The sequence below is a fragment of the Rhamphochromis longiceps genome, linkage group LG19 (genome assembly GCF_057381845.1).
Source record: "Rhamphochromis longiceps isolate RC_006_pf linkage group LG19, R_longiceps_female_GT1.1, whole genome shotgun sequence".
Lineage (NCBI taxonomy): Eukaryota > Metazoa > Chordata > Actinopteri > Cichliformes > Cichlidae > Rhamphochromis > Rhamphochromis longiceps.
The window spans coordinates 7101709-7127901 of NC_140575.1; the positions used below are offsets into that span (position 1 = coordinate 7101709).

Consider the following 26193-nt stretch of genomic DNA (forward strand, 5'->3'; position numbering starts at 1 on the left):
ATCAAATAGCAATAGTACATTGAAGATACTGAAGATTCACACATCCTATTCTTATTATGAAGTGGTGTCGGAATTTCCAAATAAGAGATCCCGCCCGTGGATGCTGGCTCTGGGTCCGTTGTGTAACTGACGTCACCAGCGTTAACGGGACGCTTACATTAGAGCCTTTTTTTGCGTGTTTTGTACTGTATTAATCCCAGATGGAAACTGAGTAAAAAAAAAAAAAAATTAAAACAAGAGCCGTGAGTTGTTCTCAAACCTGCGCCGGCTGCTCTAACCATGCTCATCCAACTGAGCTAAACCTACACCCGACTGCATTTTATAACAGAAATTGGAGAAGGCATAGAAAGGGGATAGCCAAACATATGAAACCAGAAATGACTGCCATGTATTCTATTTATTTCAACAAAGTAAATATATTCTGATTATCACCCATTTAAACGGTAACTGTAACCAAATACATTCACTCATGTTTTGTATTTTAAATACGTAACGCCGGTACATGTATTCCATCACTCCCCAACACTGCAAACAGAACAGCATTCTGTTTCATCCTTTATGTAGCAGGTTTGTCTGAGAAACTTGGGACAATTTAATTCTAAGTATGATATCCAGCCACACCGTCAGACAAAATCTGGTTTGCCCCAAGGACAAAACTCCTAAACACAAGCTACACAACATAGTCTATGCTGTGCAGTGTAGTGAAGAGTGCTGAGACATCCACATGGTACAAACCAAACAGCCACTCTACAGATGCATGGCACAACACCTCAACAGCTACCTCAACAAGTCAAGACTCAGCTGTATATCTGTACCCGAAGAAGAACATTCACATTTCTGACCATTAAGACAGATGGTTTGAGAGACGAGTAAAGGAAGCCTTCTGTATCTACTGTAAACAACCATCATTAAACAGAGAACGACACCACCTGTCAACCGCCTACAATGCAGTCTTGAGATCCCTTCCCAGGTGCTTAAACCCTCTCAGACCTTCAGGTCACCTTGGTTACACTTCATAAAGCTTGTGCTGTGGACATATTGCTGTAATCACATGCAGCAACATTCTCTATTTAATTAGCTAATTATTTTAATTAATCATCTTATTAGAGTAAGTAGTGCTGATTAATACCTTGTTGGTCATGTTGGGACTTTGAGGCAATTCAAGTTCCTGTTGTTGAGAATAGAATGAACTTAATTATATCTTCACTAGAAATTATTAATCATTCATATCTACAGCATTTCTACAAGTGGACAGTTTATCTGCGGCAAGGCCAGCATGGGCTTCAAATGGTAATAGTGGGGCTTCTAATACAGTAAGGACCACTAATGCTGCTGTTGGAGGATATCAGTGTCACTGCAGCTGTATAACTATCTCCACCTACTCGGTTCAGGATAATGGGCTGACAGTGGTTACAGCAGCATCAGCACACCGGTTCTAAGTACCACCTTGACATGTATCTTATTGGACTGCCATCAGGTTGGGCAGCACTGCTAGATAAAGCAATAGAAGGGCACATCCACCCACAGGTAATTTCTTTTTCTGCTGATGGGGGATACACATATGTCAGAACGTTAACTGTGAGTTGGTGTTTGTAAAGAGAAGAAATTCTCCAGTGTAATTCATTTAGAGCAAATGCATTCATCTGCATAAATAACACCGGATAACACCGCATTTGTCTCAGTGACACTGATGCCTAAGAAAAGCTGTGATCTGTTTTGATTCTTTTTTTTTCTGGGTTGTTTATGTTGGCTAAGATTTGGCACCCAGCAAGTCCTGTTGGATTCCAGTGGGATCAAAGATGTATTATTGTACAGTGTGTCACAGAGGGTCGGGATAATATGGGGGAAACAAACCTTGGAAGTAAATTCAGCAGGGAGGAATTAACATCTGTTGTTTTCTCTGCCAAGGCTGTTTCAGCATGGGGTTCCTTAGTGAAAGATCAGAAAAAAACAAGACTGTTTTCCCCAAATTGAACATTTAAAGCACTCAGACTATATTGACACAGATTCGGGATGAGATGTGATTGAACAAGTAAACTAGGTTAATATGAGTTAGAGGGTAGCTTGTTTATTGGCATTCTAAGATCAGGTCATGCTGAAATGCGCTTCACATTCATTTAATTTACTGACCTGTGATTGATTTGTCTCTTTTCTTCAGCGTTTTCAATGATTTTAGTTTTCATGTTGAAATAAAGAAAGAAATAATAATAGAATAGAACCGCAGCTTCCTAGGGAACAGGAAAGGGAACAGGAAAGTAATGTTCAGAGGTCCAAGCAAAGTTTGGACACACTCTGATTGAGTAAAGTTTATACAGTGGAAATACAAATCAAGCACAGCTCAACCAGGGCAAATGGGTGCTAATTAATCAACAAACAAAAAGTTTAATTCATGCAGAAATATCCCAACCTACCTAATTATTCTATTTAAAAATAATAAAATGGAAGTGAGGCCCCTGACCCCATCTAAGTCAACAGAGAGAAAGATCTAACTCTTGGCTCATTCTCCAGGGAATAGCAAGAGGAAAAAGAAATATAAAAAAACAATGCAAAAGAATTCTAACCCTACCCTGAACTCTGTTTGTCTCACATATAGTTACTCACAAAGAGCAGAGATTGTTTAGGTGTTCATACTAAATCACAGCTGCCTTGAATGGCAAGTTGGCAGCCCTTTAAAAAAACAGAAATATATTTATTCTGAGGGTGCAGCATAGAACTATGGCACTGATCCAATCAGTTGGTGACAGAAGCCAGAATGGAGAAGAAGCAGAAAGGGGAGGAAGGCAGGATGAGGAACAAGTGCATGCCCCAATCAGGAAAAGGTAGCACTCCTTCACAGCATATAAAACAGTCAAATTAAAGATTCTACAAGAGGAAGGAGTGCAACATCCCAGTGCTATGGTCGTACAATTTGTGGTCTGGCCTGAGAAGCCAAAAAGTTGATCACAAAAGCAAAGGTGGAGTAAAATGTGGGCTTTGTTTACCAGGCCATGCTGTAACATTTTCACTACCAGCCATCTGAATGAGCTGTTCTTGTGAGGGTTTTGTTAGTCATAGATGGTTAAATAATATCAACATCTGGATTGCAGAAAACAGAAAATCCTGAACTGTTGTTGAAGATTCTCTATAGTAGAGAAAACCTGTCCAAACAACATGAACAAATATTAGAACATGCTAGTCAGCTGATTTCCTTTGCATCATCTCAGATTTTTGATGCCAGACTGGCAGACCAGCATATGATTGATGAGGGCAAGAAAAATGCAATTTGCAATCTATCTGTTTAGAGAATGCTAACTGTTAATTGCCATTTTAGGGTGGTTCATGATTTTTAGCCTCTAATGTGGTGGCTGCTACTACCCATCAGCTATTTGTTTCAAGGCCTGCAACTTTTGCTGTCACCACTAGTGACACTAATTCTTAAGATTAAGGGTGTGGTTTCATTAATTAACAGGTTGCAGACACAAGGGGCTTGAGACAGTTTTCTAATTAGAGCTGCAGAACACATGAGTTTTCTATGGGCAAAGGTAGCCAATGTGGGGCCTGTAGCAATTTTGCCCTTTTGGATCCCCAAGAGGAAATTCTCTGGGTACCCGACGGTGGGCTTGCTCAGAGAAAACCCTCTGTGGCTGCTTTGTGGGTTAGCCCATACAGGCCCCATAGTAGTTTTACCCTGAAGGTCCCCCATTACAGTTTTCTGTGGGCAACCCATAATAGTCTTGCCCATAGAAAACCTATATAGCGACCCAAAATAGCCCGTTGCAGGCTACTGTGGGCACACATTTTCTGCCCCAGATTAAAATATATGCTGAGCTATGACATAGACTCTGCAACAAAGTTTATGCTTCAGTTTTGGTGAGTAAAATTCTAGTACTTTATTAGTCTGTTACTTGCTACTTATTAGCAGGTATGAATGCAACTTTCTAACAAAGCTTATCAGTGTTTGCTGATAACTTAAGACTTACACTGTTAGTCCAAAAATTGTAACCTTTGGCTGCAGTCAAAAAGATAACATTTAGGCTTTAAGACTGCATATGAGAGTTGATTATTTCTTTTTTGCTTCTTATCTATAGTCTAACACTGTACACCACTTTCCTTCTTGCAGACAGGCAGAATAATATGAAGGCTTTAGATGTGTTTGAGTGATCAGGAGTATTGCAGAGCCTGGAAATGGGGGTTATGGCCCCAATGTATCCATCTTCATCCATCTATAATCTCATTGTACGCGTTAGATTCAGTGCACACATTGCCACCATCTTCAGCACCCCCTGGTCCGCGTGACCACATCCACATCCAGACTCCTAATTGGCAAGGAACTGTGGGTCTCCAGGGAGCTCATTCCAGATGAGTCCTGCTGCCTGAGCCTCTGTTGGATGTTCAGAAGGAAATGGGCCCTCGAGGGTGCAAAGGAGGGATTGTCAAGATGAGATTCACTCACTCACACACCCACAGTGGCATACATGCTTCGTTTTGCGACTGTATGTTGGAAGCAGTATACGCGTATTACTCAGCGTGTTGTGACAGCTTGTGGACAGCGTGGACTGCTTTTTGTCACATCTTATCCAGGTCAGCTGTCAGAAAAATGCTGAGACGATAGTTGTGGCAAGTTTGACACAGATTTGAGTCTCGTCTTCACTTTCTTGAGCTCAGAGTGCACAGATGTCTTCTGGGAAAAGTCATGCAGAAGCACCATTATATTCTGTATGCTGCCTATTTAAGATATCTTGATTTCATAATGGGTCATTTTTTAACTATTTTTGTGTTTTATAACTTCATTTCTTTTCATATCAGGAAACACAGTGGGGTTGGAGCCTTTTTGGAGTCAATTGATACACATTAATGTTTTGACTATCAGGCACCCATTGAATTCATCAATCACAAATATTTTTTGATGACATGATGTATTCGTTCGTTCCTATAATTGTTGTTCTCTTCCTGTGTTGTTATTATGACAACAAGCATGGCACTGCTCAGGAGGTGCTCACAAGTGTAAATATTCATTCATCTGCTATACATATATACGTCTGCTATATGTCATCTGCTTCATCATCCAGAAGGTTTTAGCTGAATTTTTGTTTATTCACTAGGTCATAACTTTTTTAAGATTTTTTTTAAATTCTGCTGTTCTTCAGATATGTTCCTACTGTATTTTTTAAAAAGATTTTAAAGACTTTATGAATCTCCTAGAAAAAAAAACAAAGGTTATGTAGCAGCCTCGTGCATACTCTGTCATGCTACTGCAGTTGTTTTCTGTGTGTGTAGGTATTTAATAGTTTTTTAAAAAGTACAAAAAACACAGGTAGTGGCTACAGTAGACACGTTTGCTCTTCTCTCCGACTGGTTGGCAGACCAACCACTGCACAAGCAGGAGTAGCCTACAGAGCAGTTGCACCACATGATTTGTACACTTGCTCCATCTGGCAATAGAGGCAGCTAGATGGGCTGTCTGTAGCTCACCCAGGTTTACCAACAGTGCCAACATGCTTATAAAGCACTTGGAATGCTCAAGTGGAGTAGAATAGGGCTATATAAGAACCATCTACTGAGCATACACGTCATGGATGGTGAACTTTCTATTTCCAAAGACTAAGTGCTTCAAAGAAATTTGCTATACTTCAGACACATTGATCAACACCCAAGGGTGAAGCAGAACTCTATAGTCAATGTTTCAAAAAATATTTTTTCTGGTTTCTTCTATGGTTTATTAGTTATCTACCTGGCAACATAACAGTATCCATACCCACTACATGCCAGCTGCCATCAACTTTTAATGATGAAAATGGTTAAATCAGCAGGTCTATTTGCTATGGACTTGGCCAGGTAAAACTGTTGCTAAGGAACAAAGCGTAGACTGATAGAAGAAGAAGAGTGTGGTTCACACAGAGATTTAATGTCATTCTCATTAAATATTAATGTATTTCTTAAATGACATTTCCATGCTGTGTGACCATTTAACTCATGTAAACTCACACTTTGGTGGGTGGTGGTAAAACACAGAAATATGCAGCAATGGTATATGTGGCTCCATATCAGACATCGACAGGGTTGTTTGTAGACATACTCAGAAATTGCTAGTAAATCACTACATCTCAAGTTATACATTACAAGCAGCTCTTATAGTATATTCAGCCTCATTCATTCAGGCCTAGTGACAGGTGTAGTGAGTCATAGTTGCCAGAAGATCGCAGACAGCTCCCCAGTCCTATATGACTGTGGTCTACACTTTTTTCTTGCTTTCTATGAGATACTTTTTAAAGGCTTCTATATTTTTTCAATTAAACTAGAGATGCACAAATTGCAGTTTTATCGGCCGATTGTCATTTACCATTTTTTGTAAGTGTGACCTGCGGATACTGTATTTTGCCAATTATGATTTTCTTTGTATGTCCAATAACTGACAGCCTATACAAAGAAAAGTCAGGTTTTCTTAAATGCAAATTTGTGTTTGTATAATAAAATAAATTATTAAACTTGGACCTTTTCCCAACTTGCAAATTGCAAAATAAAAAGAGCCGCTGTATACATACATAGATTTATTTTTCTTTACCAAACAAAAGCAGACACAACAGATTTATATAACAAAACAAATCTTACATGATTTTCCAGTTTCATAGATAACAGGACAGGATTTCTTTTTTTTCCCCCACTTCTTCTTAGTGTGTTCGTGCTTGTAACTCATTGTTGGTAAGCATTTCCAACATTAGGCTGTGCTGTGCCACAGCAGCAGGAATCTGAATAACTTGTGTAACTTCACAGTATTAATTTACTGAATGTGTGGGGCATGCAGGGCTTGTTCTGTGCTTTACCTCAGCTGTCATCTTTGTAAACAATTGATGTTGCGATAGTTGTCACTGATGAATAAAATGCTCTTCCTGTTTACTGTGTCCTCAGGAAAAGGTGACGTGTTCGGAGATGTCTTTTGGAAAGAAACGACTCTTGCACATGCGTGTGCAAATGTTAGAGCGCTTACCTACTGTGACCTCCACGTCATCAAGAGGGAAGCTTTGCTCAAAGTTTTGGAGTTTTACAGTTCCTTCGCCAACTCTTTCTCCCGCAACCTCATCCTCACCTGTAACTTGCGCAAGCGGGTAAGGCATTCAGCTCTTTGTACATGGTACATAAATAGTAATAATAACAGACATCACTCCACTTTGCAGTCTGACAAACCTTTCTTGCTGCTTTCTGTGTAGGTGGATGTATTTATGACTTCTTCTCACATCACTGACAGTCAGATTGTTCTTTATTTGACTTCACAGTTGGTTTTAGAAAAAACCTATTCTCTAAAGCCAACTTTAGAATGATTTTTTTAGGTTTTCAGATAGTTAAAAGGAAACAGGTAAAAATGAGCCTAGATACTAAACTCCTCCAGTTCTGCCAAGAAGAGAAGAATGGTCAAACATTCAGCCAGAATTATGCAAAAGATGTTGATGGCTACCAAAAATATCTTGTTGAGGTGCAGCTTTCTAACAGATAACCAAAGGTTAAATGTCCAAGGGTGTATGTATGTATGTATTTGACCCTGTGTGTGTGGATTAGGGAAAATCCAAAAATAAACTCAAACTTGTAGAGTTTATTTTGGATTTGGATTAAGTTGTATGCTGTAAATCCTTTCACCCTGTAAAAAGATCAGTTTAAGAGATCATTAATAGCCCAAAATCACCATGAGTACATGACCACAACTGTGCATAGACCCATCAAATAAAACAAATAAAAAACACATAAAAAGTTTGGGGATTTTGTAAATTTAAGCAAAGTAACACATCTACATCTTTACTTCATTAATAAGTAGACAGTATTGTTGATGCACTGACGCTGTTGTGACAACAACCGTACTCATCAGTGCAACAACACAATTGACTCATAGTTTTTCAGGCTTCGCTGCTGTTGACAGGGTCAGTAGTAGTGGCACCTAAATTTCGTATTTAGTCTACCAACCCAAGCTGTCTGCTCCTCTGGCCAATAGCATCAAGCAATGACTGGACTTCCACTCCCCGCAGAAAGCCAAGATGATGTAGATTAGAGAGCAAGATCAGATTATCATGCAGGTTGGTTGTTGAATTACGTCTGTGCTGTAGCAGTGTCTGCTGATGCTAGACACCAACACAAACATGTCACGGTGACACTGAATTTTTAAAACAGTCAAGTAAAGAGAAGCACACAGCACTGCTTATGTACTACAGGGGGCATTCTGTGTTGTTGCAAAACAACAGCTCACCTTTTTACAGTAAGGTTTTTTTTTAAATATTACAGCTTTGATACACTTTGACTAACATGATATATCTTCAGTACAACTTCCTTTGCTGGCACAGCCATGCTCTAGTGACAAATATATCAAAACACAAAGTTTGACATTAGTAGTCACGAGTCCCCATTTGAAGGTTCTGGTAAATCTTGTTTTTATGTGACAAGTCTGCGTGAGATTTCTTGCTTTTGAAATATCAAAAACATTGCAACTGGAAAAACGATAAAACATTCAAGTTCAGGTGTCATATACACTACTTTCTATGTAGTGATCAAGCCTTTAAGTTGAGTTTGATGGCTTGTTGGATGCTGGTGATAGTGAGAATGACTCTTTAGGCTGGTTAGCTTTCTAAGCTTTTTTACTCACTGTAATAGTGACTAAGCAGTGTGAATGTTCAACAGCAAGTATTTTAATTTCTGATGCCATGCTTTACTTGTCAATTTCATGCAATCAACTTTAAATCTAGAACACATTTGAGCCAAAGCTCTATTTTCTCTGGAAAAGTGGGATATTATTTGGAAATTTGGAAAGTTTTGACGTTCCAAATAAGAGAAAAGTATGGCTCAGCTGGGGCTGAATTCATTAAAAACAGATCGATACAGTTGAGCAAATTTGACTTGCTAAATATCTTATAAGTTTTCTAGTGCAGTGTGAGCAGACTTGTAGCCTCAGTGGTTTTATGGCCACAGACATGTGTTTTTTGCCTTTTTACCAGAGAAGCATGATAATTTCTGATACCATTGCTCATCTTTTGTAAAACTGTGAAGCTTCAAGCAGAAGTTTCACAGCCACACATGAGGCTTGTTGTTTAGGTTTTTAGGGATTTCTGTGCTCTCTCTCTCTTTTTTGAGAGAAATTTGAAAGTACGGGCTTGCGAACACAAGTCCTAATCAAACACTATTCTCTGCCATTCTGGCGCATTTTCTATTTTTTCTTCACACACATCATATTGTCTGATTTTCTTTCATAACAAGTCTGTTGTTGTTGTTTACTTGTCGTGTTTCATATTTCATAGTCCCTCAGCTCAGTAGGGTTTTTTTCCATTTAAGTGTGGCTTAAATGTGATAAATTATACATACAATACAGATAGCCTCATTGTGTCCTGCACCCTTTTGCCCATTTTTACTGACATTCAAACAGGAAATCTTGTCTTTCTCTGAAGCAGGTTTCGCTGCAGTTTGTTTGTATTCATGTCTTTGAGTATGTAGTTTACCGTTTATTGATGGCCACATGAACACCTTTTATTTTGTCCCTTAAACCTGCATCTAGAGTACATGAACATGTTGATGTATATTGTAACTAATAACACAAGACATTTTGTATTTTGGATAATATGTTTACCTTTTAACCTTTGTATTTTTGGCATCTTCCCACCATAATAATCTATAATACATAGTACACTGTCAGTTGTTGTTTAAATATGTATGTATGCAATTCAATTTTATTTATATGCGCCAAATCACAACAACAGTCACCTCAATGCGCTTTATATTGTATGGCCCTAGCTGAGCCATACATACAGAGAAAAAAACCCAACATTCATATGACCCCCTGTGAGCAAGCACTTTGGCGACAGCAGTAAGGAAAAACTCCCTTTTAACAGGAAGAAACCTCCAGCAGAACCAGGCTCAGGGAGGGGCGGGGCCATCTGCTGCGTTGGGGTGAGAGAAGGAAGACAGGATAAAAGACATGCTGTGGAAGAGAGACAGAGATTAATAACAAGTATGATTCAACGCAGAGAGGTTTATTAACACATAGTGAGTGAGAAAGGTGACTGAAGAAGAAATACTCAATGCATCATGGGAGTCCCCCAGCAGCCTACACCTATTGCAACATATCTAAGGGAGGATTCAGGGTCACCTGGTCCAGCCCTAAATATATGCTTTAGCAAAAAGGTAAGTTTTTGGCCTAATCTTAAAAGTAGAGATAGTGTCTGTCTCCTGAATCCAAACTGGAAGCTCTGCCTCCCATTCTACTTTTAAATACTCTAGGAACAACAAGTAGGCCTGCAGTGCGAGAGCAAAGTGCTCTAATAGGGTGATATGGTACTACAAGGTCATTAAGATAGGATGAGGCCTGATTATTTAAGTCCTTAACAGCAGGATTTTGAATTCAATTCTGGATTTAACAGGGACCCATTTTGGATTAACTGAAGGATTTTCAGGGAGTTTTTAAGACATCCTGATAATAATGAATTTCAGTAGTCCAGCCTAGAAGTAATAAATGCATTAACTAGTTTTTCAGGGTCACTTTGAGACAGGATACTTCTAATTTTAGAGATGATGTAAACATGTGGGTGAACATGTTTACATCCAAATTCAAGATATCATTTCTATACCATTAAGTTGCTTGAAGACGTTTCACCTCTCATCCAAGAAGCTTCTTCAGTCCAGACGCTTTTCTTTGCAAGCTCCTTTGACTGATGCTATATTTATTCTGAATTTCAAATTATGTTGGAATGTAAACCTATCATATGTGCCTTTTACTTCTTTTATTTGTTCAATTCTTTTTCTTTACCTGTAATTTATGTACATGCAAATTGCTTTTAAGCAATAATTGTTATTATTGAAAATAATGCTGAAAATAATAGCAACAAATTTGTTATGTTTCTTGTAAAATAATCATTTTTTATTGAAGATAAGTTTGGAGGGTGAAGTATACAAACACAACTCTTTAGGAAACAGTAAAAAACTAAACAAACCATTATTGTCAGTCTATTGCAGGACATAGAGACTGACAACAATTCACTCCCACAGTAACACTAACACTGATGGCCAGCGTACAAACTCCAAGCAGAGAGGCCCCAGCAGGTTGGCAGATTTAAACTCAGGACTGTCTTGATGTCAACCTTTCACCATTGCACCCCTCTAAACAGAAACTCCACCCAAATACTTACTGAAAATATAAAATTCCAAAATGCAAAAAGACCTGTAAGCTAAAGGTCTATCAGAGGCTTTAATCCTCTTCATCTAGCTGCTCCATCATCCTATACCTAGCATCCACTTCTGTCACACCAGCCATCTACATGTCTTAAAATACTGTAATTTAAGAAATTAATTACACTGAACAAAAATATAAACGCAACACTTTTGTTTTTGCTCCCATTCCCCATGGGATGGACGTAGAGACCTAAAATTCATTCCAGATACACAATATAACCATCCCTGTAACCAGCCATATTCTCTGAAACGCCTGTGGAGACGGCTTATGGTTGAGAAATGAACATTCAATGCACGGGCGACAGATCTGGTTGACATTCCTGCTGTCAGCATGCCAATTGCACGCTCCCTCATTGCTTGTGGCATCTGTGGCATTTTGCTGTGAGACAAAACTGCACATTCCAGGGTGGCCTTTTGTTGTGGGCAGTCTGAGGTACACCTGTGCACTACTCATGATGTCAGATCAGCATCCTGATGTGGCACACCTGTGAGGTGGGATGGATTATCTCAATATAGCAGATGTGCCCACTACCACACATTTGGACTGATTTGTGACCACTGTTTGGGAGGGATGGTTATATTGTGTATCTGGAATGAATTTTAGGTCTCTACGTCCATCCCATGGGGAATGGGAGCAGTAACAAAGGTGTTGCGTTTATATTTTTGTTCAGTGTAGTTAATGATTTGGCAGTCCATCTATGACCTTTGACTAAATTTAGTTTATTACTTGACATTAACTTGTCAAAATATGAATGAGACATAGTCATTGCATATAAACTTTCCAATTTCTCTAATTAAAATTCTGAAATATCAGAGTAATGAAAAAAAACTACTCCATACATTTGAAACCTACAATCACGTGACAATAATGGGATTAATGTTGTGTGTAAAGCTCACCAGTGTTCATCGTGGCTCATCATGTTTTAATAATTCATGCGCATACCAAGGGTCAATTGAATTTCCTATGTCTTCCTTATAATTACATTTTAATTATATTAATTTTGTTTAATAATCTGTTTCTACCAAATACTATTAAGTCTCTGGGCAAAATATTACTTTAAGAAGTGAAAAGAGAGGAAAAAAATACATTTCTGGTTTTCTGATGGAGGCTGGAGCGTAATTTTTCTACTTTTCCATGTATACTTGTCCTGTCTGGTCCTTATGAACTGAGAACAACTCAGTTTCAGTTGTTATTTTAGTAATGAGTGCATGTCAGTTAGAAAAGGACATGATGCTCATTTTCATTGCATCCCCAGTGTGTGATTTAGGCTGATTATGCAGCAGCAGTGCACTAACAAATTGCTAAGTGAAGCTTTAAAAAGTAAAAAAGACCAAAACAAAACCCCTTAACATTACAATAAGGTGGCTGCTTTAGTTTTAAACGCAACCTTCCTTCATGCGTTGACAGCTTCATCACCTTCCTAAGAACTGGACTTGATTCATGAACGAGCCTTTAGACGAGCTTAGCTGCACTGGGAAGAAGTGGGAAGCAATCCCTTGTCTTTGGACGGCTCTTTTTCTAAACTGAGGTAATTGTAAAGATGGACACTTATTCGCAGTGCCCTGTAGGAATTTCACCCAGCGGTACCTTCATGTAAACATAGAGAAAGCTTTGCGGCCAGAGCTTTCTCCTCTCTGCTGTAGCTCGTTAGTTCCCAGGATGGTTGGCAGCTGCTACATTGCCGCAATGATGAAGCCAAACAACTTCTGGAGGGAGCTAAGACTGGGCTTCTGGGACTGTGAGGAGACCAGAATATGTGTCAGCTCTAACTCGTTCTGTCACTCGTGGCTGGCTACCAATCTACGCCTGTAAGCACTTTACCTTCTCCCTTCAGCCCTTTCTCTTTATCATTCTCTCTTTTTCGCTGTCATGCTTTGACTTGAATTATATTTCCTCATTTTGTTGACTCCTCATTTTTCTTGTTCTCCAGTACAATATTGTTTGTTTTTGAAACTTGAATGCTAAAAGCTAAATTTTTGAACTCTGTGTTAGACAATACTCAGTAGAGTGCCAAACGTTGTTATTTACGACCCTGCTGGAGGGCTCAAGTACCTCGTTTGGCTTTTATACATAGATGTGTATTTCTTAATGGATTGGTTCATCTAACACCTCACCTACGCAGTTTGAACATGAGCTAATTTCTTTTTAAAATGCCTTCCATTTTGGCATTTACCTTCCAAATGTGGGATAATCCATTTAACTACAAAGACACGACACAAAGTCTCACGTCCCCCAAATATTTTTTTAAATTTTCATATCTAGTTGTACCCCTGCCACACATACCCCACCAAAGTTGACTTCAACTGTGTATGTTTGAACAAACTGCTGTAGAACTCATGACATGACACAATTGGCACTACCATTTCTAAAATAACTCATTTGGTAACCATTTGATTTTGATTTAGATGCTGTACAGTCAAGGAATTCTAGCAAAAACATTCAGATGAGATGAGGTTGCACTATAGCAAGACAAGGGGCCTGAAAACATAGGAATATAAACAAAGTTTTTTTCTTGCTTTGGTTGTTTTTGATTTTGGATGACACTTAAATTCAAAGTTAATGATAAGGTTAGTCCTATTAGCTGTGCAGCATGTCAAGACTGTGGATCTTACTGTTGTTGAAATATTTGCTATCAAACATTGGAATTAAAAACTGATAGTAAAACACTAGACTTTTAGTACTTTAGATTACCTTGCAGCCAAAAAGAGCATTTGATTAGCTTTGCTATGGCTGAGACTCTGCATTATGTGAGTTCAGGACTGGACTGGGACAAAAAATCAGCCCGGGCATTTTGACTAGAGACCAGCCCACCAGGTATTATAGGGAAAACCATAAAGCCTATGAAAACAAATGCTGTTGTGACAGTGATGTACACTATCTTGTTGGTATAACTTAAACCTAAAACCTTAAACGATCCTCCCTATTCTGGTATTTTAAACAGTACTTACCGGAAATATCAAACAACCTAATCAATAATTACATATACCCAACTAGCAGTGTTGCCAACTCCCAGCAAAAAAATAGGGAACCACCCCCCACCCTCTGCCTCATGATGCTTATTTGACGTAATCAACTTTCATTTTTTGCCAGGGTAAAACAAATGCACAGAAACCATTATTTTTCTACAGTAATTAAATAGATTCAACATCTTTCTTCAACAGAAGTGCAGACTGCACACATGGTGCCTTCCCAAAGGAAAAAGTACTATAGCTTACTAGGATATATTAGACTTAATGTTTACTATATACAATAATGAATTTCTATACATTTTACATCAGATGATCACTTTGGTTGTAAGATTCAGATAATTATTTAAAAGCGAGACATTTTAAATGAGAATAAGAAAGAAAAGTATTTTTCTTTCTTATGCCCAGTGGGCTGATGGCCAGTCCACCTATGTGTGAGTTGGTGGGTCATGTTGAGGATAGACAGTTTGCCATTACAGGCTTTGTGGATTTCCAAACAGTTATAATCGATTTCCATTATTTAGATGACACCTTGGCCTCCTTTGTGATCCAAAAAGAAATGGAAAAATCAGTTTCTCCAATATTTGCCATCCACTTGATTAACCACTGGTCGTAGTACTTTTTAAAACACTGCACCTTTGACTAAAGCCATCAGTGTCATGCTTTTTTTCAATTGTTGTGTTTTGATGAAGTTTTTTTTAAAAAAAATTGTAATCATTGGCTCTTGTGTATTACTGTCAGTATTTAGTAAATTTCCATCCTTGCTTGGCCCAGTCTGATTAGTTTCATTGGTGTTGTGTTCCACAATTATGTCTTGTATTCTGTCAATTCATCACCATCACTCATCAAATGTCACGGTTTGTGGAGACAGACCGTGCGGAGATGTGTGTGGTGGACCCAGGTGCGAACACAAGTAAGGATACGGGAGTGAACTTAAACAAAAGCGAGCCTTTTATTGTGGCTGATGATCATGAAAGAAACAAACAAGAATGAGGGCAGCACAAGAGCAGTAACTAAACAGAAACCTAAACTGGGAACAAACTATGGTAAGGCTATGGCTGGGGATACAAAAGACTGGGCATGGAAACACGGAGGGTGGGGACACAGACGACGCGACACAGACTGAATGAAACACAGAGACTAAATACACATAAGGGATGATCAAGGGAAGTGGAAACACATGAGGGGGAACAGCTGATACACATGAACCTAATGACAGGACAGGGAAAGTGAAACTACATACACTGACATTAGACACAGACTTTCAAAGTGAAACAGGAAACATGGGGATTAGACGTGACCTGAACTGAACATAACCACACAGACATGACAGGTAGACGCACGGACCAGGGAGACTGACTACAGGAGGAGATGACATAAACAACTAAGAAACAAAGGACTAAACAGCAACCTCGAAATTAACTAGATGAACTAAACTAGGGCACAAATGAATACCAAAATATATATAAGAACTCAAACACTGGGTCACAGACCCAGCCCATGACATCAAATGTGGATCACCTAGTTGATCAACCTGCTGCTGCCTCTTCTGTAGATGACTTGTCTGCTTTGACTTAAGATTTGGCTTTTGAACTTTTACTCGCTGTGTGTCTTGAATTTGGGTCCATTTCCTCCAAGTCATTAAAGAGAGGTTTAAATTGTCTTTTTTATCTAGATGTTTTTGAACTTTTGAACTTAAAAATGATATATTAACAATTAGAAAGGCAGTTTAAGTGACCCTGAAAGGGGGAAGATTGTTGGTGCCAGACTGGCTCACCAGAGTATTTCTGAAACTGATAATCTACCTGCATTATTCCACACACAAAGAAAGGTCCCCCCTAAAAAATCTTCAGTGAGCAGCAGTTCTCTGCCTTGTTGATCCCAGGGGTCAAATGTGAATGGCCAGAGTGCTTTGAGTTGATAGGGAGCCCACTTGTTACAGCCAAGGTATGAAGAAACACATCATCATGCTGAACCTCAAGGCAGATGGTCTGCAGCTGCAGAATGCTGTCAGCTAAGAATTGGAAACTGAGGCTACAACTCTTGCAGGTTCACCAAAATTGGACAATCACAGAATGGAAAACCATCATCTGTTCTAATGTGTCTCGGTTTCTGCAGTGACTTCAGGTCATCCTCTAATAGCAACATCACAAATGGCAAATTCATTGCTGATGCTGCAGTTGCAGAACACACAGCTGTATTTCTCTCTGCATTTTTCCTTCGATATTTTGTAGATGTAATTGAGAAGTGTGTCGGGGAGAAAGGATTTTCGGTCACACTGGTCACGTCTACACGTTAAGCCAGCAGCTCAATACTGCTGAGTAATTTACAGCTAAGTCTGCAGTTTCATTCTCATTAAGATGCAAAACTTGCTGGGATGCAAATTCAGAGAGGGGGTTTCTTTCTGCTGATAATAAATATTTGGTGGTATTTTTAGGTGCTTGACTCTTTTTTTTTGCACAGTTGTAGTTTTTGATAAAAGGCTCTGCTGTCCAGATATTTGAAAAGCACCATAAACCAAGTGTTAAAGTGTACAGTATGTCTGTTCCTTTGCAATTTGACAGTAATTAGGTCGTTTTAGGTATAAACTAATATAGACAAACGATTAGAGCTCTAATAGATTGATGCAAGATATTGGACCTTTGGTGGCCGCAAGAGGCTATGAACCAGTCATGTTTCAACACTGAAGACATCCCAGTAATGTGACATGACTATAAATGCATGTTCATAGAGCAGACCATCGACACAAGATACACTAAAGCAATACTAATATTATATAGATGGATTTATATTATATTGTATATCTTGGACCTGATGATTCACAAACCAAAAATTGTGATTGTTGTTATCTTGTTGGGCTTTTTACATTTGCTCCACAGACTGGTTAGAATCAAAAAATAAATTATAATATAAATAGTTTTTTCTTTGCCTAGTATTGGGTTAAGACTACTGTAAATGACATCAAAACCATTATAGGCAGATCCAACAGATCTCAATAGTTTAAATTACAAAGAATAGATTCTTGGATTTAAAAAAAACTAAACAAAAACACATCTAATTTTGTGTGATGAATCTTAAAAATTACAAGTTTTGTACCCCGATGTCAAAATGGAACATATGCTCTTTAAGCAATTGCAGTCATCAAGTGTGATTGTATGTCTATAAAAGCAGAAGTTTTAGCAGTTCACTTGTGTGTAGCACAGTGCCACAAGGAGTGGATGTCCCAGCGTATTCATGACGGTCAAAGAGAAAAGACGGAACAATATGGCTTGTTGTAGCCTCTTCTCTCTAATAAACAACAAGGCAGCACAGTGCAGGTTTGCAAAGCTGCACAAAACTTCCGGAGCAATTGTGTCTTCATGAGCGTAGACCAACCGGTCGCAGCAGATGGCCGCCCCTCCCTGAGCCTGGTTCTGCTGCAGGTTTCTTCCTGTTAAAGGGGAGTTTTTCCTTCCCACTGTCGCCAAAGTGCTTGCTCATAGGGGGTCATATGATTGTTGGGGTTTTCTCTGTATCTATTATTGTAATATCTACTGTACAATATAAAGCACTTTGAGGCGACTGTTGTTGTGATTTGGCGCTGTATAAATAAAACTGAATTGAATTGAATAAAACTTTGTGGAACATACACTTAACCTTTATCTTAGACAAGACACGTAGGGTCTTCTGTGTGTGATGTGAACATACAGTAAATGTAGTAGATATTTCTGAATTGTTCCCCAGCTGCACTTTGCTATTCTGTGGCAATTGTTTTTGCCATGTAACCTACAACCGAGACTGAAATGAATTAGGATCCTGCGTTATCATAGTGCAGTTCTTGAGTTGTTTTTTAAAATCCACTCATGTTTTTCTGTGTGTTTTGAAATTAAGTATAAAGACTGCATGGAAAAATCATACATCAGAAAACAGGGCTGAGACAGAAAAGTGTGTGTACTGATAACAGAGAATGTAACTGTTCAATGAAAGGAAACAAGTGAATAAATGTGTCTGTGTGGAGTAATGAAGAAAGAAAACTCATCTTCCTCACATTAACATGGAGCAAACAGAAGTGCCAGCATCAGTATTCATCATTTTATTGAGTTATTTTATTTGTTCAAGCCCTGCTATCTGTAAGTCAGCAGAAAAGACTCAAAACTCTTTTTCACAGGGCCTTTAGCAGAGAATAGACACTAGGTCCTTACCTTCAGAGCAGATTAGACACTGAGGTAAATAGAGAGAATGAAGTGATGCAACAGCACAATGTGAGCCAGAGAGGGATGCAGCGCAAATGGGGCTTCAGAGTCATAGCATGCCAAACCTCAAGTCACCAGAGCTCTTATTACGTAACTACTTTGTAAGTGAGGCTCTTCTTTTTACTACTTCCCTAGGCTACTACGCCTCTTCACCAGTCTAAAAAGGATTTATTACCCTTAGAAAAGTGCAAATTTGCTGTTTCTCAGTTGCTGTTCTCAGGGCATCAGCGGGGTTTATTATTTCAAATCCCAACTTTGCAGCTTTGTCTTCATCAGAAAATTCCTCTGTTTTTTGTTAACTGGGGAAATGCTAATGACTCCTCATCACAGTCAGAAGCACCTTAATGGTACAGTGTGTGATTTTAGTGTTGCGATCACAAACTTTAAAGAAAACAGTTACAAAAGGCTGAACATATTTCTGCCTGTTTTGATGTCTTTTGACGTTTTAAATTTTTAATAGCAGCACCGAGTTGTTTCTTATGGGACGTGCAGTTCCTGTGATGATCTGTATGGTTTAATGCCAGCACATTTACCAGCATGACTTCTTTTAGTTGTTGGCTATTTTTAGCAGCAGAACCTACTGTGCACTGCCTGCTCAGCCTCTAACACCAGAAACATCAAACACTCTAAATACCAGCGTTGGACTGGCTGTGCCATTAAGTTTAAAGCTTTAAAGATACTTCTTTGTGCCCCACCTGGTCTCGGATTTGTTGCTAATCATGTTTATACGACCCAAATTAAATGATAAATAATGAAAGATTTGAGTAAAATGTAAAGACGAGGCTAAACCAAAGGAAGATCCACCTTAAGGCACACACCAAATAAGCTGATGCTTATGTGTGTTTTTGGTACTTCCTGCAATTTATCAGAATATATTTAGATACAATTTTTTATAATAAACCCCTTCACATTTATTAAAACCACCTTTTAATAGTCTTGAGAAAGGTTTTTATTCTGGTTAATTAAAAAAACATATATTGCTAGCTTGACTTTAATTGTAAAAACCATAAAAAAATGTTTGTGTACATGCTAAATGATTTGATTTCACAAAGTAAGTGCACACAAACAGATCTGATTACACAGCAGAAGGAGCTGGCTGCAGCTGACTTGGTGTGTATCTTCTTTGAGGTATTCATCCTTGTTCTGCAGAATTTTGGGAACATAAATAAACAAATAAACAGGGCTCGTAAGTGTGTTTTTTTGGCGAAGTGGGGCTGTTAAAGGCGTCTGCTGGGAGGCTTAGCATGCTGTGCTGGGTTTTTCGGGACAGCTTGTATGCTGGGAGGGACAGACTTAAGGGCTGAAGCCTGCAGACTGGGAGGCTTTTACCAGCCTTCAATTGGATTATTTATGTGACCGAGAATAAAAAGCGGATGGGCGTGCATGTTGAGTTAGTGTGTGCCTGCCTGTGTGTGCCTGCACTTCCTTTTGTGTGAGGAAGCAGTTTGACTGTGCAGCAGCATGTGTGCATGTCACCGACACTTGTCTAACCTTAGCGAATAAAGGAACTGCTGAGGGGATTTTTTCCAAGACCAAAAAAACATCACTGACTGTGCACACACAAACAATTACAATAAACATGAATCAAGTGCTGTGATCCAGTGCATTTATCAGTGCAGTGTTAAGCCTCATGTTTCCACTTCTTTACTTTGATTTCAGTTTTTTTAACTTCAAATAGTGCCAAATCACAACAACAGTTGCTTCAAGATGCTTTATATTGTAAGGTACAAAAAACCCACAATAGATACAAAATTTTGATATTTTACTGATATTTTAGAATCAAACTACACGATGGAAACAATTCCCATCAGTGTCATATTGGTTCATTAATTCATCGCAGTAACTTTAACTAAACTAAAACTAACCACACTAAAAATATATATAACTGTGATTGCATTACATGATGAATTTGTATTTTATTTTACTGTATTTTTTTCTCCTGAAGTGACTCGGATCTCTTTCTGTTTTGACTTTAAACAAGCCACTCAGATTTTAAATCAGTCTCCTGCTTATATTTATCTTTTATTCCATGTCAGCACCTTGCAGCTTGGTCAAACCTGAGAGAGCAACAACCACAACTATGCAAATTAGATTGATATCTATGGAGAAGCTTCTGATGATGTCATTGATGGTGTTCTTTAACATATTCAGCTTACACACTCAGCTTAGCTTTGTTCATGCCAAAGCTGGATATGTGACTTACAAAACAGGAGTTACTGGTAAAGAAAAAATGGTTTGGTTCAGAACCTAAAATATTACTTATGAACTGTTTTTTTATGTGAGACAAGACAAATGTGCTCCGCAATTTATTATCAAAACATTTAGAATTTCAAATTAGTTTTATAAGGTGCCATAGTGCCTCCTCTCTCTGGCTCAGAGACAAAAGGCTGCTGTGTCTCTCTCTGCTCGCACTGGAGACCCAAATGAACAAAGAGCCCCACACCCAGACAGTAAATGCTTTTTATTATGTGTGATGAACAGGATACTAAGGTGATTGGTCAAAAGTTGCAGGAAAGCCACAGTTCTCGTTATTTGGCTGAGATCCAGCACTTCGGCTCACGTTTCTTCTTCTGCAACTTTTGCAGGCAGCACTCCCGTTTCCCTGGCAGCCATCTCTTCAAGTTAACATGATAACAAACTGATCATGAAGAGGGGTTTATTTCTACTCTCACTGCTCATCTGAAAGCTCTTCCCTGAAACTCCAGGCAGTTTATGTTAGGTACAGATTATAATCTGCCTGACTTGTCTGCTGTAAGGGAATTGTTATGTAAAAATTTGGCTTTAATAATGTAATTTAATTGATATGTACACCTCTGTTAATATCTTGTCTTTTTTCAGTGCATTAGAAATGTCAGACCTTTCATTTTTAAGATGAAGAATTTTAATATTTCATATTAATATTTGAACATTTTCATAATGTTTTGGAAAGCCAGTAATTATACACAGCCAACAGCAGGGAGAAAGCTATGCTGTTTCTGTTGACAAAGCATTCTGCTGTATGGAACAAAACAGGGAGAGTGAGAGACATCTGAGATTAAAATAACTAAGAGAAGCTCAGGTCTTTAGGTCATCCCTGCTGCACATGTGTGCTCTTGAGAAAACACACCAGAAAATACCCCGGCTGTTTGTGTTCACTGCGCATTTTGCAAAATATATCTTATGACATCCCATAAACAGATGCACAGAGATGATCTGTTGTTAAACCTTTTTCAGTTATACAAAAGCATTTGTTTTTAAAAACTTACATTTTTGCATTATATAGTCAAATGTTTCTATAGACAATTCCCCCTGGGTTAATGGTATTCTGGGACATCTTATATTAGTCTAACCCTGACTATCACCTCACAGTGTTACAATCTAAACTAGGCTAAAGCCTTGTTTGGTACTATAGTTGGTTCCAATTTTTCACAGCTAAAAATAGCAATGTAGAATGTAACTATGGGCTAACTGGCATATTGTGAGAGGGAAAGAAGCTGCAGGCCAAATCTCAGTTTCCAGGACAGGATATCTTCAGGCTTTGAGAACAATTACTCATTTCTCACACGATCTCTGTTTCCAAAGTCAGTTAGTATGCTATCATTCTCCAAGATCCGTTCTCTATACATCTGTCACAGTCTAATGTTCTATAAATATATGGATCTTGTACGGCAACTAAACCCTTGCTGTGCTTGTCAGGTTTCATCCAGACATGGGTAACTCTTATGTTTATGTTCAAGGAAAGAGTTCTGTTATATGTAAGCTGTCATTATCTCAAATTCAAATTCAAATTCAAATTTTATTTGTCACACACACACAACCATACACAGTATGACATGGGGGTGAAATGCTTGTAGCTGTACAATGCCCGACCATTATTAAATGACAGAAGAAAAGTTTTACAATATTTACAATTTACTACAAAAATTTACAAATTAACTTAGGAATTTACAGTAAAGAATGTGCAAATAGCAGAAGAGATTATAAAGATAAGGATTATAAATTCTAGGAATTATAGGATTATAGGAAATGTGTGGTGGTGCGTGTGGTGACGTGTGTGAGAGTCCAGTCTTATAGTGACGTGTTTGGGAGAGTCCAGTCCTACACCTGGTTCAGGGCCCGAATAGCCTGGGGGAAGAAGCTCCTCCTCATTCTCTCTGTTTTGGCCTTAAGGGAGCGGAAGCGCTTCCCAGACCTCAACAGTGAGAAGAGTCCATTGTTGGGATGGGAGAGGTCCATCATAATCTTCCTAGCTTTGGACTTGCACCGCTTGGTGTAGATGGACAGCAGGTCAGGGAGCTCTGATTGAATGATGCGTTCTGCCGAGCGCACCACCCTTTGCAGATCTCGTCTGTCCTGCTTGGTGCTGTTCCCAAACCAGGTGCAGATGTTTGACGTCAGGACGCTCTCGATGGTGCAGGAGTAGAAGTTCTTGAGCACCTTCAGTGGCAGATGGAAGTCTCTAAGTCTTCTGAGGAAGAAGAGACGCTGACGGGCTTTCTTAACCAGGGTGTTGATGTGACAGGACCATGACAGGTCCTGAGTGATGTGGACACCCAGGTATCGGAAACTGTCCACTCTTGATTATCTTGTATTTGGTGAAAAAAGGTTCTCTGATCTCTGCATCAAATAACTTTCCAATCAGTTTTTGCAAATCAAAATTTCTCCAAATAATAGCTCCTGTTAGTGCATTTAAAATGTTTTAAGTCAAAACGAGCTATGACCTGAACAGCGTCCTAGTATATATATATATGTGTATGTATATATATATATATATATATATATATATATATATATATATATATATATATATATATATATATATATATATATGTGTGTGTGTATATATATGTGTGTGTATATATATGTGTATATACACACATATATATATATACACATATATATACACACATACATATATATATATATATATATATACACACACACACACACACACACACACATATATATATATATATATATATGTATATACATATATATATATATATAAAGCAGCTGGATAGCGTAGTGGTTAGACTACACGCCTTTGGAACAGAGGATCGCAAGTTCGATTCCTGCCTGGGGCGTCTGTATCCAGTAAGGGTCCTAAGGCTAGACCCCCTATGCTAAGCAAGCCTACCGCAGACATGAGCGAGACAGATAAATATGAAGGCATGCCGGCTCGGACGTCGCCCGGATCAACAAGGTCCGCGTCAGGTGTTGAGGAACCAGGGCACCCTGACGAAAAGTGGGCTACTGGAACAAGAAGGCATCGGTGGGCAAGAGACGAAAACAGGGCGTTGTTGGAATGCTACTACGCAAGTAACCCTGGCGGAAGGGGCTACATGAATAGGCTGAGGGACCTATGGATTCTTCGATACCCAACATCCACAATGACGGCGAAACAACTAGTAGCTCAGTGTTCCAACATTCGAAAGAAGGGACTGCTCTCACAGCTAGAGATTGACGAGGTACAACACAAATGCTACGGCAAGGAGGAGTCAGGACGCCAGGTCAGGGGGGCGATATCATCACCCCCACCCGAGATTGGGTACATAGCCCCAAGTGCGATAGGAGAAGGATCGTTAAGTGCGAGAGGAACTGACCTGAAAGATAGGATCATGGCCAAGCTTGAAACCTGGATCCCCCGTAGCCGGTTACCAAGATTACGTGAAGTACCCTCAGAAGGTCTGCTAGATGATGTTAATACAGCACTACGGACGATACCTACAACCACGATTACCGACACTAACAAGCTGATCTACAATACGGCAGCAGTGATCAGTGAGATGCTTGGCTACAAGTTGAACAGCCACAAGGGGGCAAGGTACCCTCCATGGAGAAGGAGGCTAGAGGGCAAGATCAAAGTAGCACGGAGGGAGGTTAGCCAACTAACGGAGTTGCAGAAAGGTGCGACAAAGAAGGTGCATAAGAAATACAGCAAGCTGTCCATACCTGAGGCCTTAGAAACTGCCAAGCAAAGACTCACAGCCTTGGCCAGCCGCTTGAGAAGGTACACCAGAGAGATAGAAGGCAGGAGAATAAACCAGCTGTTCTCCACAGAACCAGCAAAGGTGTACTCTCAGTGGCAAGGGAACAATAAGAGAACAGCACCACCAAGGCTGGAGACCGAGCAATACTGGAAGAGCATATGGGAGAAGGACGCAACCCATAACGGCAATGCTCAGTGGCTAGTGGATCTGAGGGCAGACCACAGCAACCTCCCCGAACAGGATCCAGTAACCATCACAGTGGCAGATATCCAAGAAAGGGTCTCCAGTATGAAGAGTTGGACAGCACCAGGGCCTGACATGGTTCACGCCTACTGGCTAAAGAAGCTGACTGCACTCCACGAGCGTCTAGCAGCACAAATGAACCAGCTGCTAGTTAACGAGGGACACCCGGAATGGCTAACCGAAGGTCGGACGGTCCTGATCCCCAAGGACCCCAAGAAGGGACCGGTCCCCTCCAACTACCGACCAATAACCTGCCTCAGTACTACATGGAAGCTCCTGTCAGGCATCATATCGGCTAAGATGAACAGGCACATGGGTCAATACATGAGCGGGACACAGAAAGGAATTGGCAAGAATACCAGAGGCGCAAAACACCAGCTACTGGTAGACAGAACAGTCAGCCGAGACTGCAAGACCAGACTGACCAACCTGTGCACTGCCTGGATTGATTACAAGAAGGCCTATGACTCAATGCCCCACAGCTGGATACTGGAATGCCTAGAATTGTACAAGATCAATGGGACCCTAAGAGCCTTCATCAGGAACTCAATGGGGATGTGGCGTACAACACTAGAGGCCAACTCCAAGCCCATAGCACAAGTCACCATCAAGTGCGGGATCTACCAAGGAGATGCTCTGTCCCCACTGCTGTTCTGCATAGGCCTGAACCCCCTCAGTGAGATCATTAACAAGACTGGCTACGGATACCGACTACGGAACGGAGCAGTTGTCAGCCACCTCCTGTACATGGATGACATCAAGCTGTATGCCAAGAGTGAACGAGACATCGATTCACTGATCCACACTACCAGGCTATACAGCAATGACATTGGAATGTCGTTCGGACTGGAGAAGTGTAGTCGGATGGTAACAAAGAGAGGGAAGGTAGTCAGAACTGAGGGGATTGAACTACCAGAAGGCAACATTGCAGACATAGAGGACAGTTACAAGTACCTGGGGATCCCGCAGGCGAATGGGAACCATGAAGAGGCCGCTAGAAAAGCTGCAACCACCAAGTACCTGCAGAGGGTCAGGCAAGTCCTGAGGAGTCAGCTGAATGGTAAGAACAAGATCCGGGCCATCAACACCTATGCCCTGCCCGTGATCAGGTACCCTGCTGGGGTAATAGGCTGGCCAAAGGAGGAGATAGAAGCCACTGACATAAAGACAAGAAAGCTCCTTACCATGCATGGAGGGTTTCACCCCAAGTCCAGCACCCTGAGGCTGTACGCTAAGCGGAAGGAAGGGGGCCGGGGACTGGTGAGTGTCAGCACCACAGTCCAGGATGAGACAACGAACATCCAAGAATACATTGGGAAGATGGCCCCAACTGACCGAGTGCTCAGTGAATACCTCAGGCAGCAGAAACCCAAGAAAGAGGAGGGAGACGAGGAACCATCATGGAAGGACAGGCCCCTGCACGGTATGTACCACCGGCAGATAGAGGGGGTGGCTGATATCCAGAAATCCTACCAGTGGCTGGACAAAGCTGGACTGAAAGACAGCACAGAGGCACTAATCATGGCAGCACAAGAACAAGCTCTGAGCACAAGATCCATAGAGGCTGGGGTCTATCACACCAGGCAAGACCCCAGGTGCAGGCTGTG

General features: G+C 40.0%; 1 protein-coding gene across 1 annotated transcript in view; it reads left to right on the plus strand.

Moving 5' to 3' along the window:
- kcnh5b (potassium voltage-gated channel, subfamily H (eag-related), member 5b) overlaps window positions 1–26193 on the plus strand; it is a 190397-nt gene that overhangs the window by 125597 nt on the left and 38607 nt on the right. The window contains exon 12 of the mRNA XM_085391423.1: window positions 6886–7082. Coding sequence (XP_085247549.1) covers window positions 6886–7082 — 197 coding nt within the window. The remainder of the gene's footprint in view (window positions 1–6885; window positions 7083–26193) is intronic.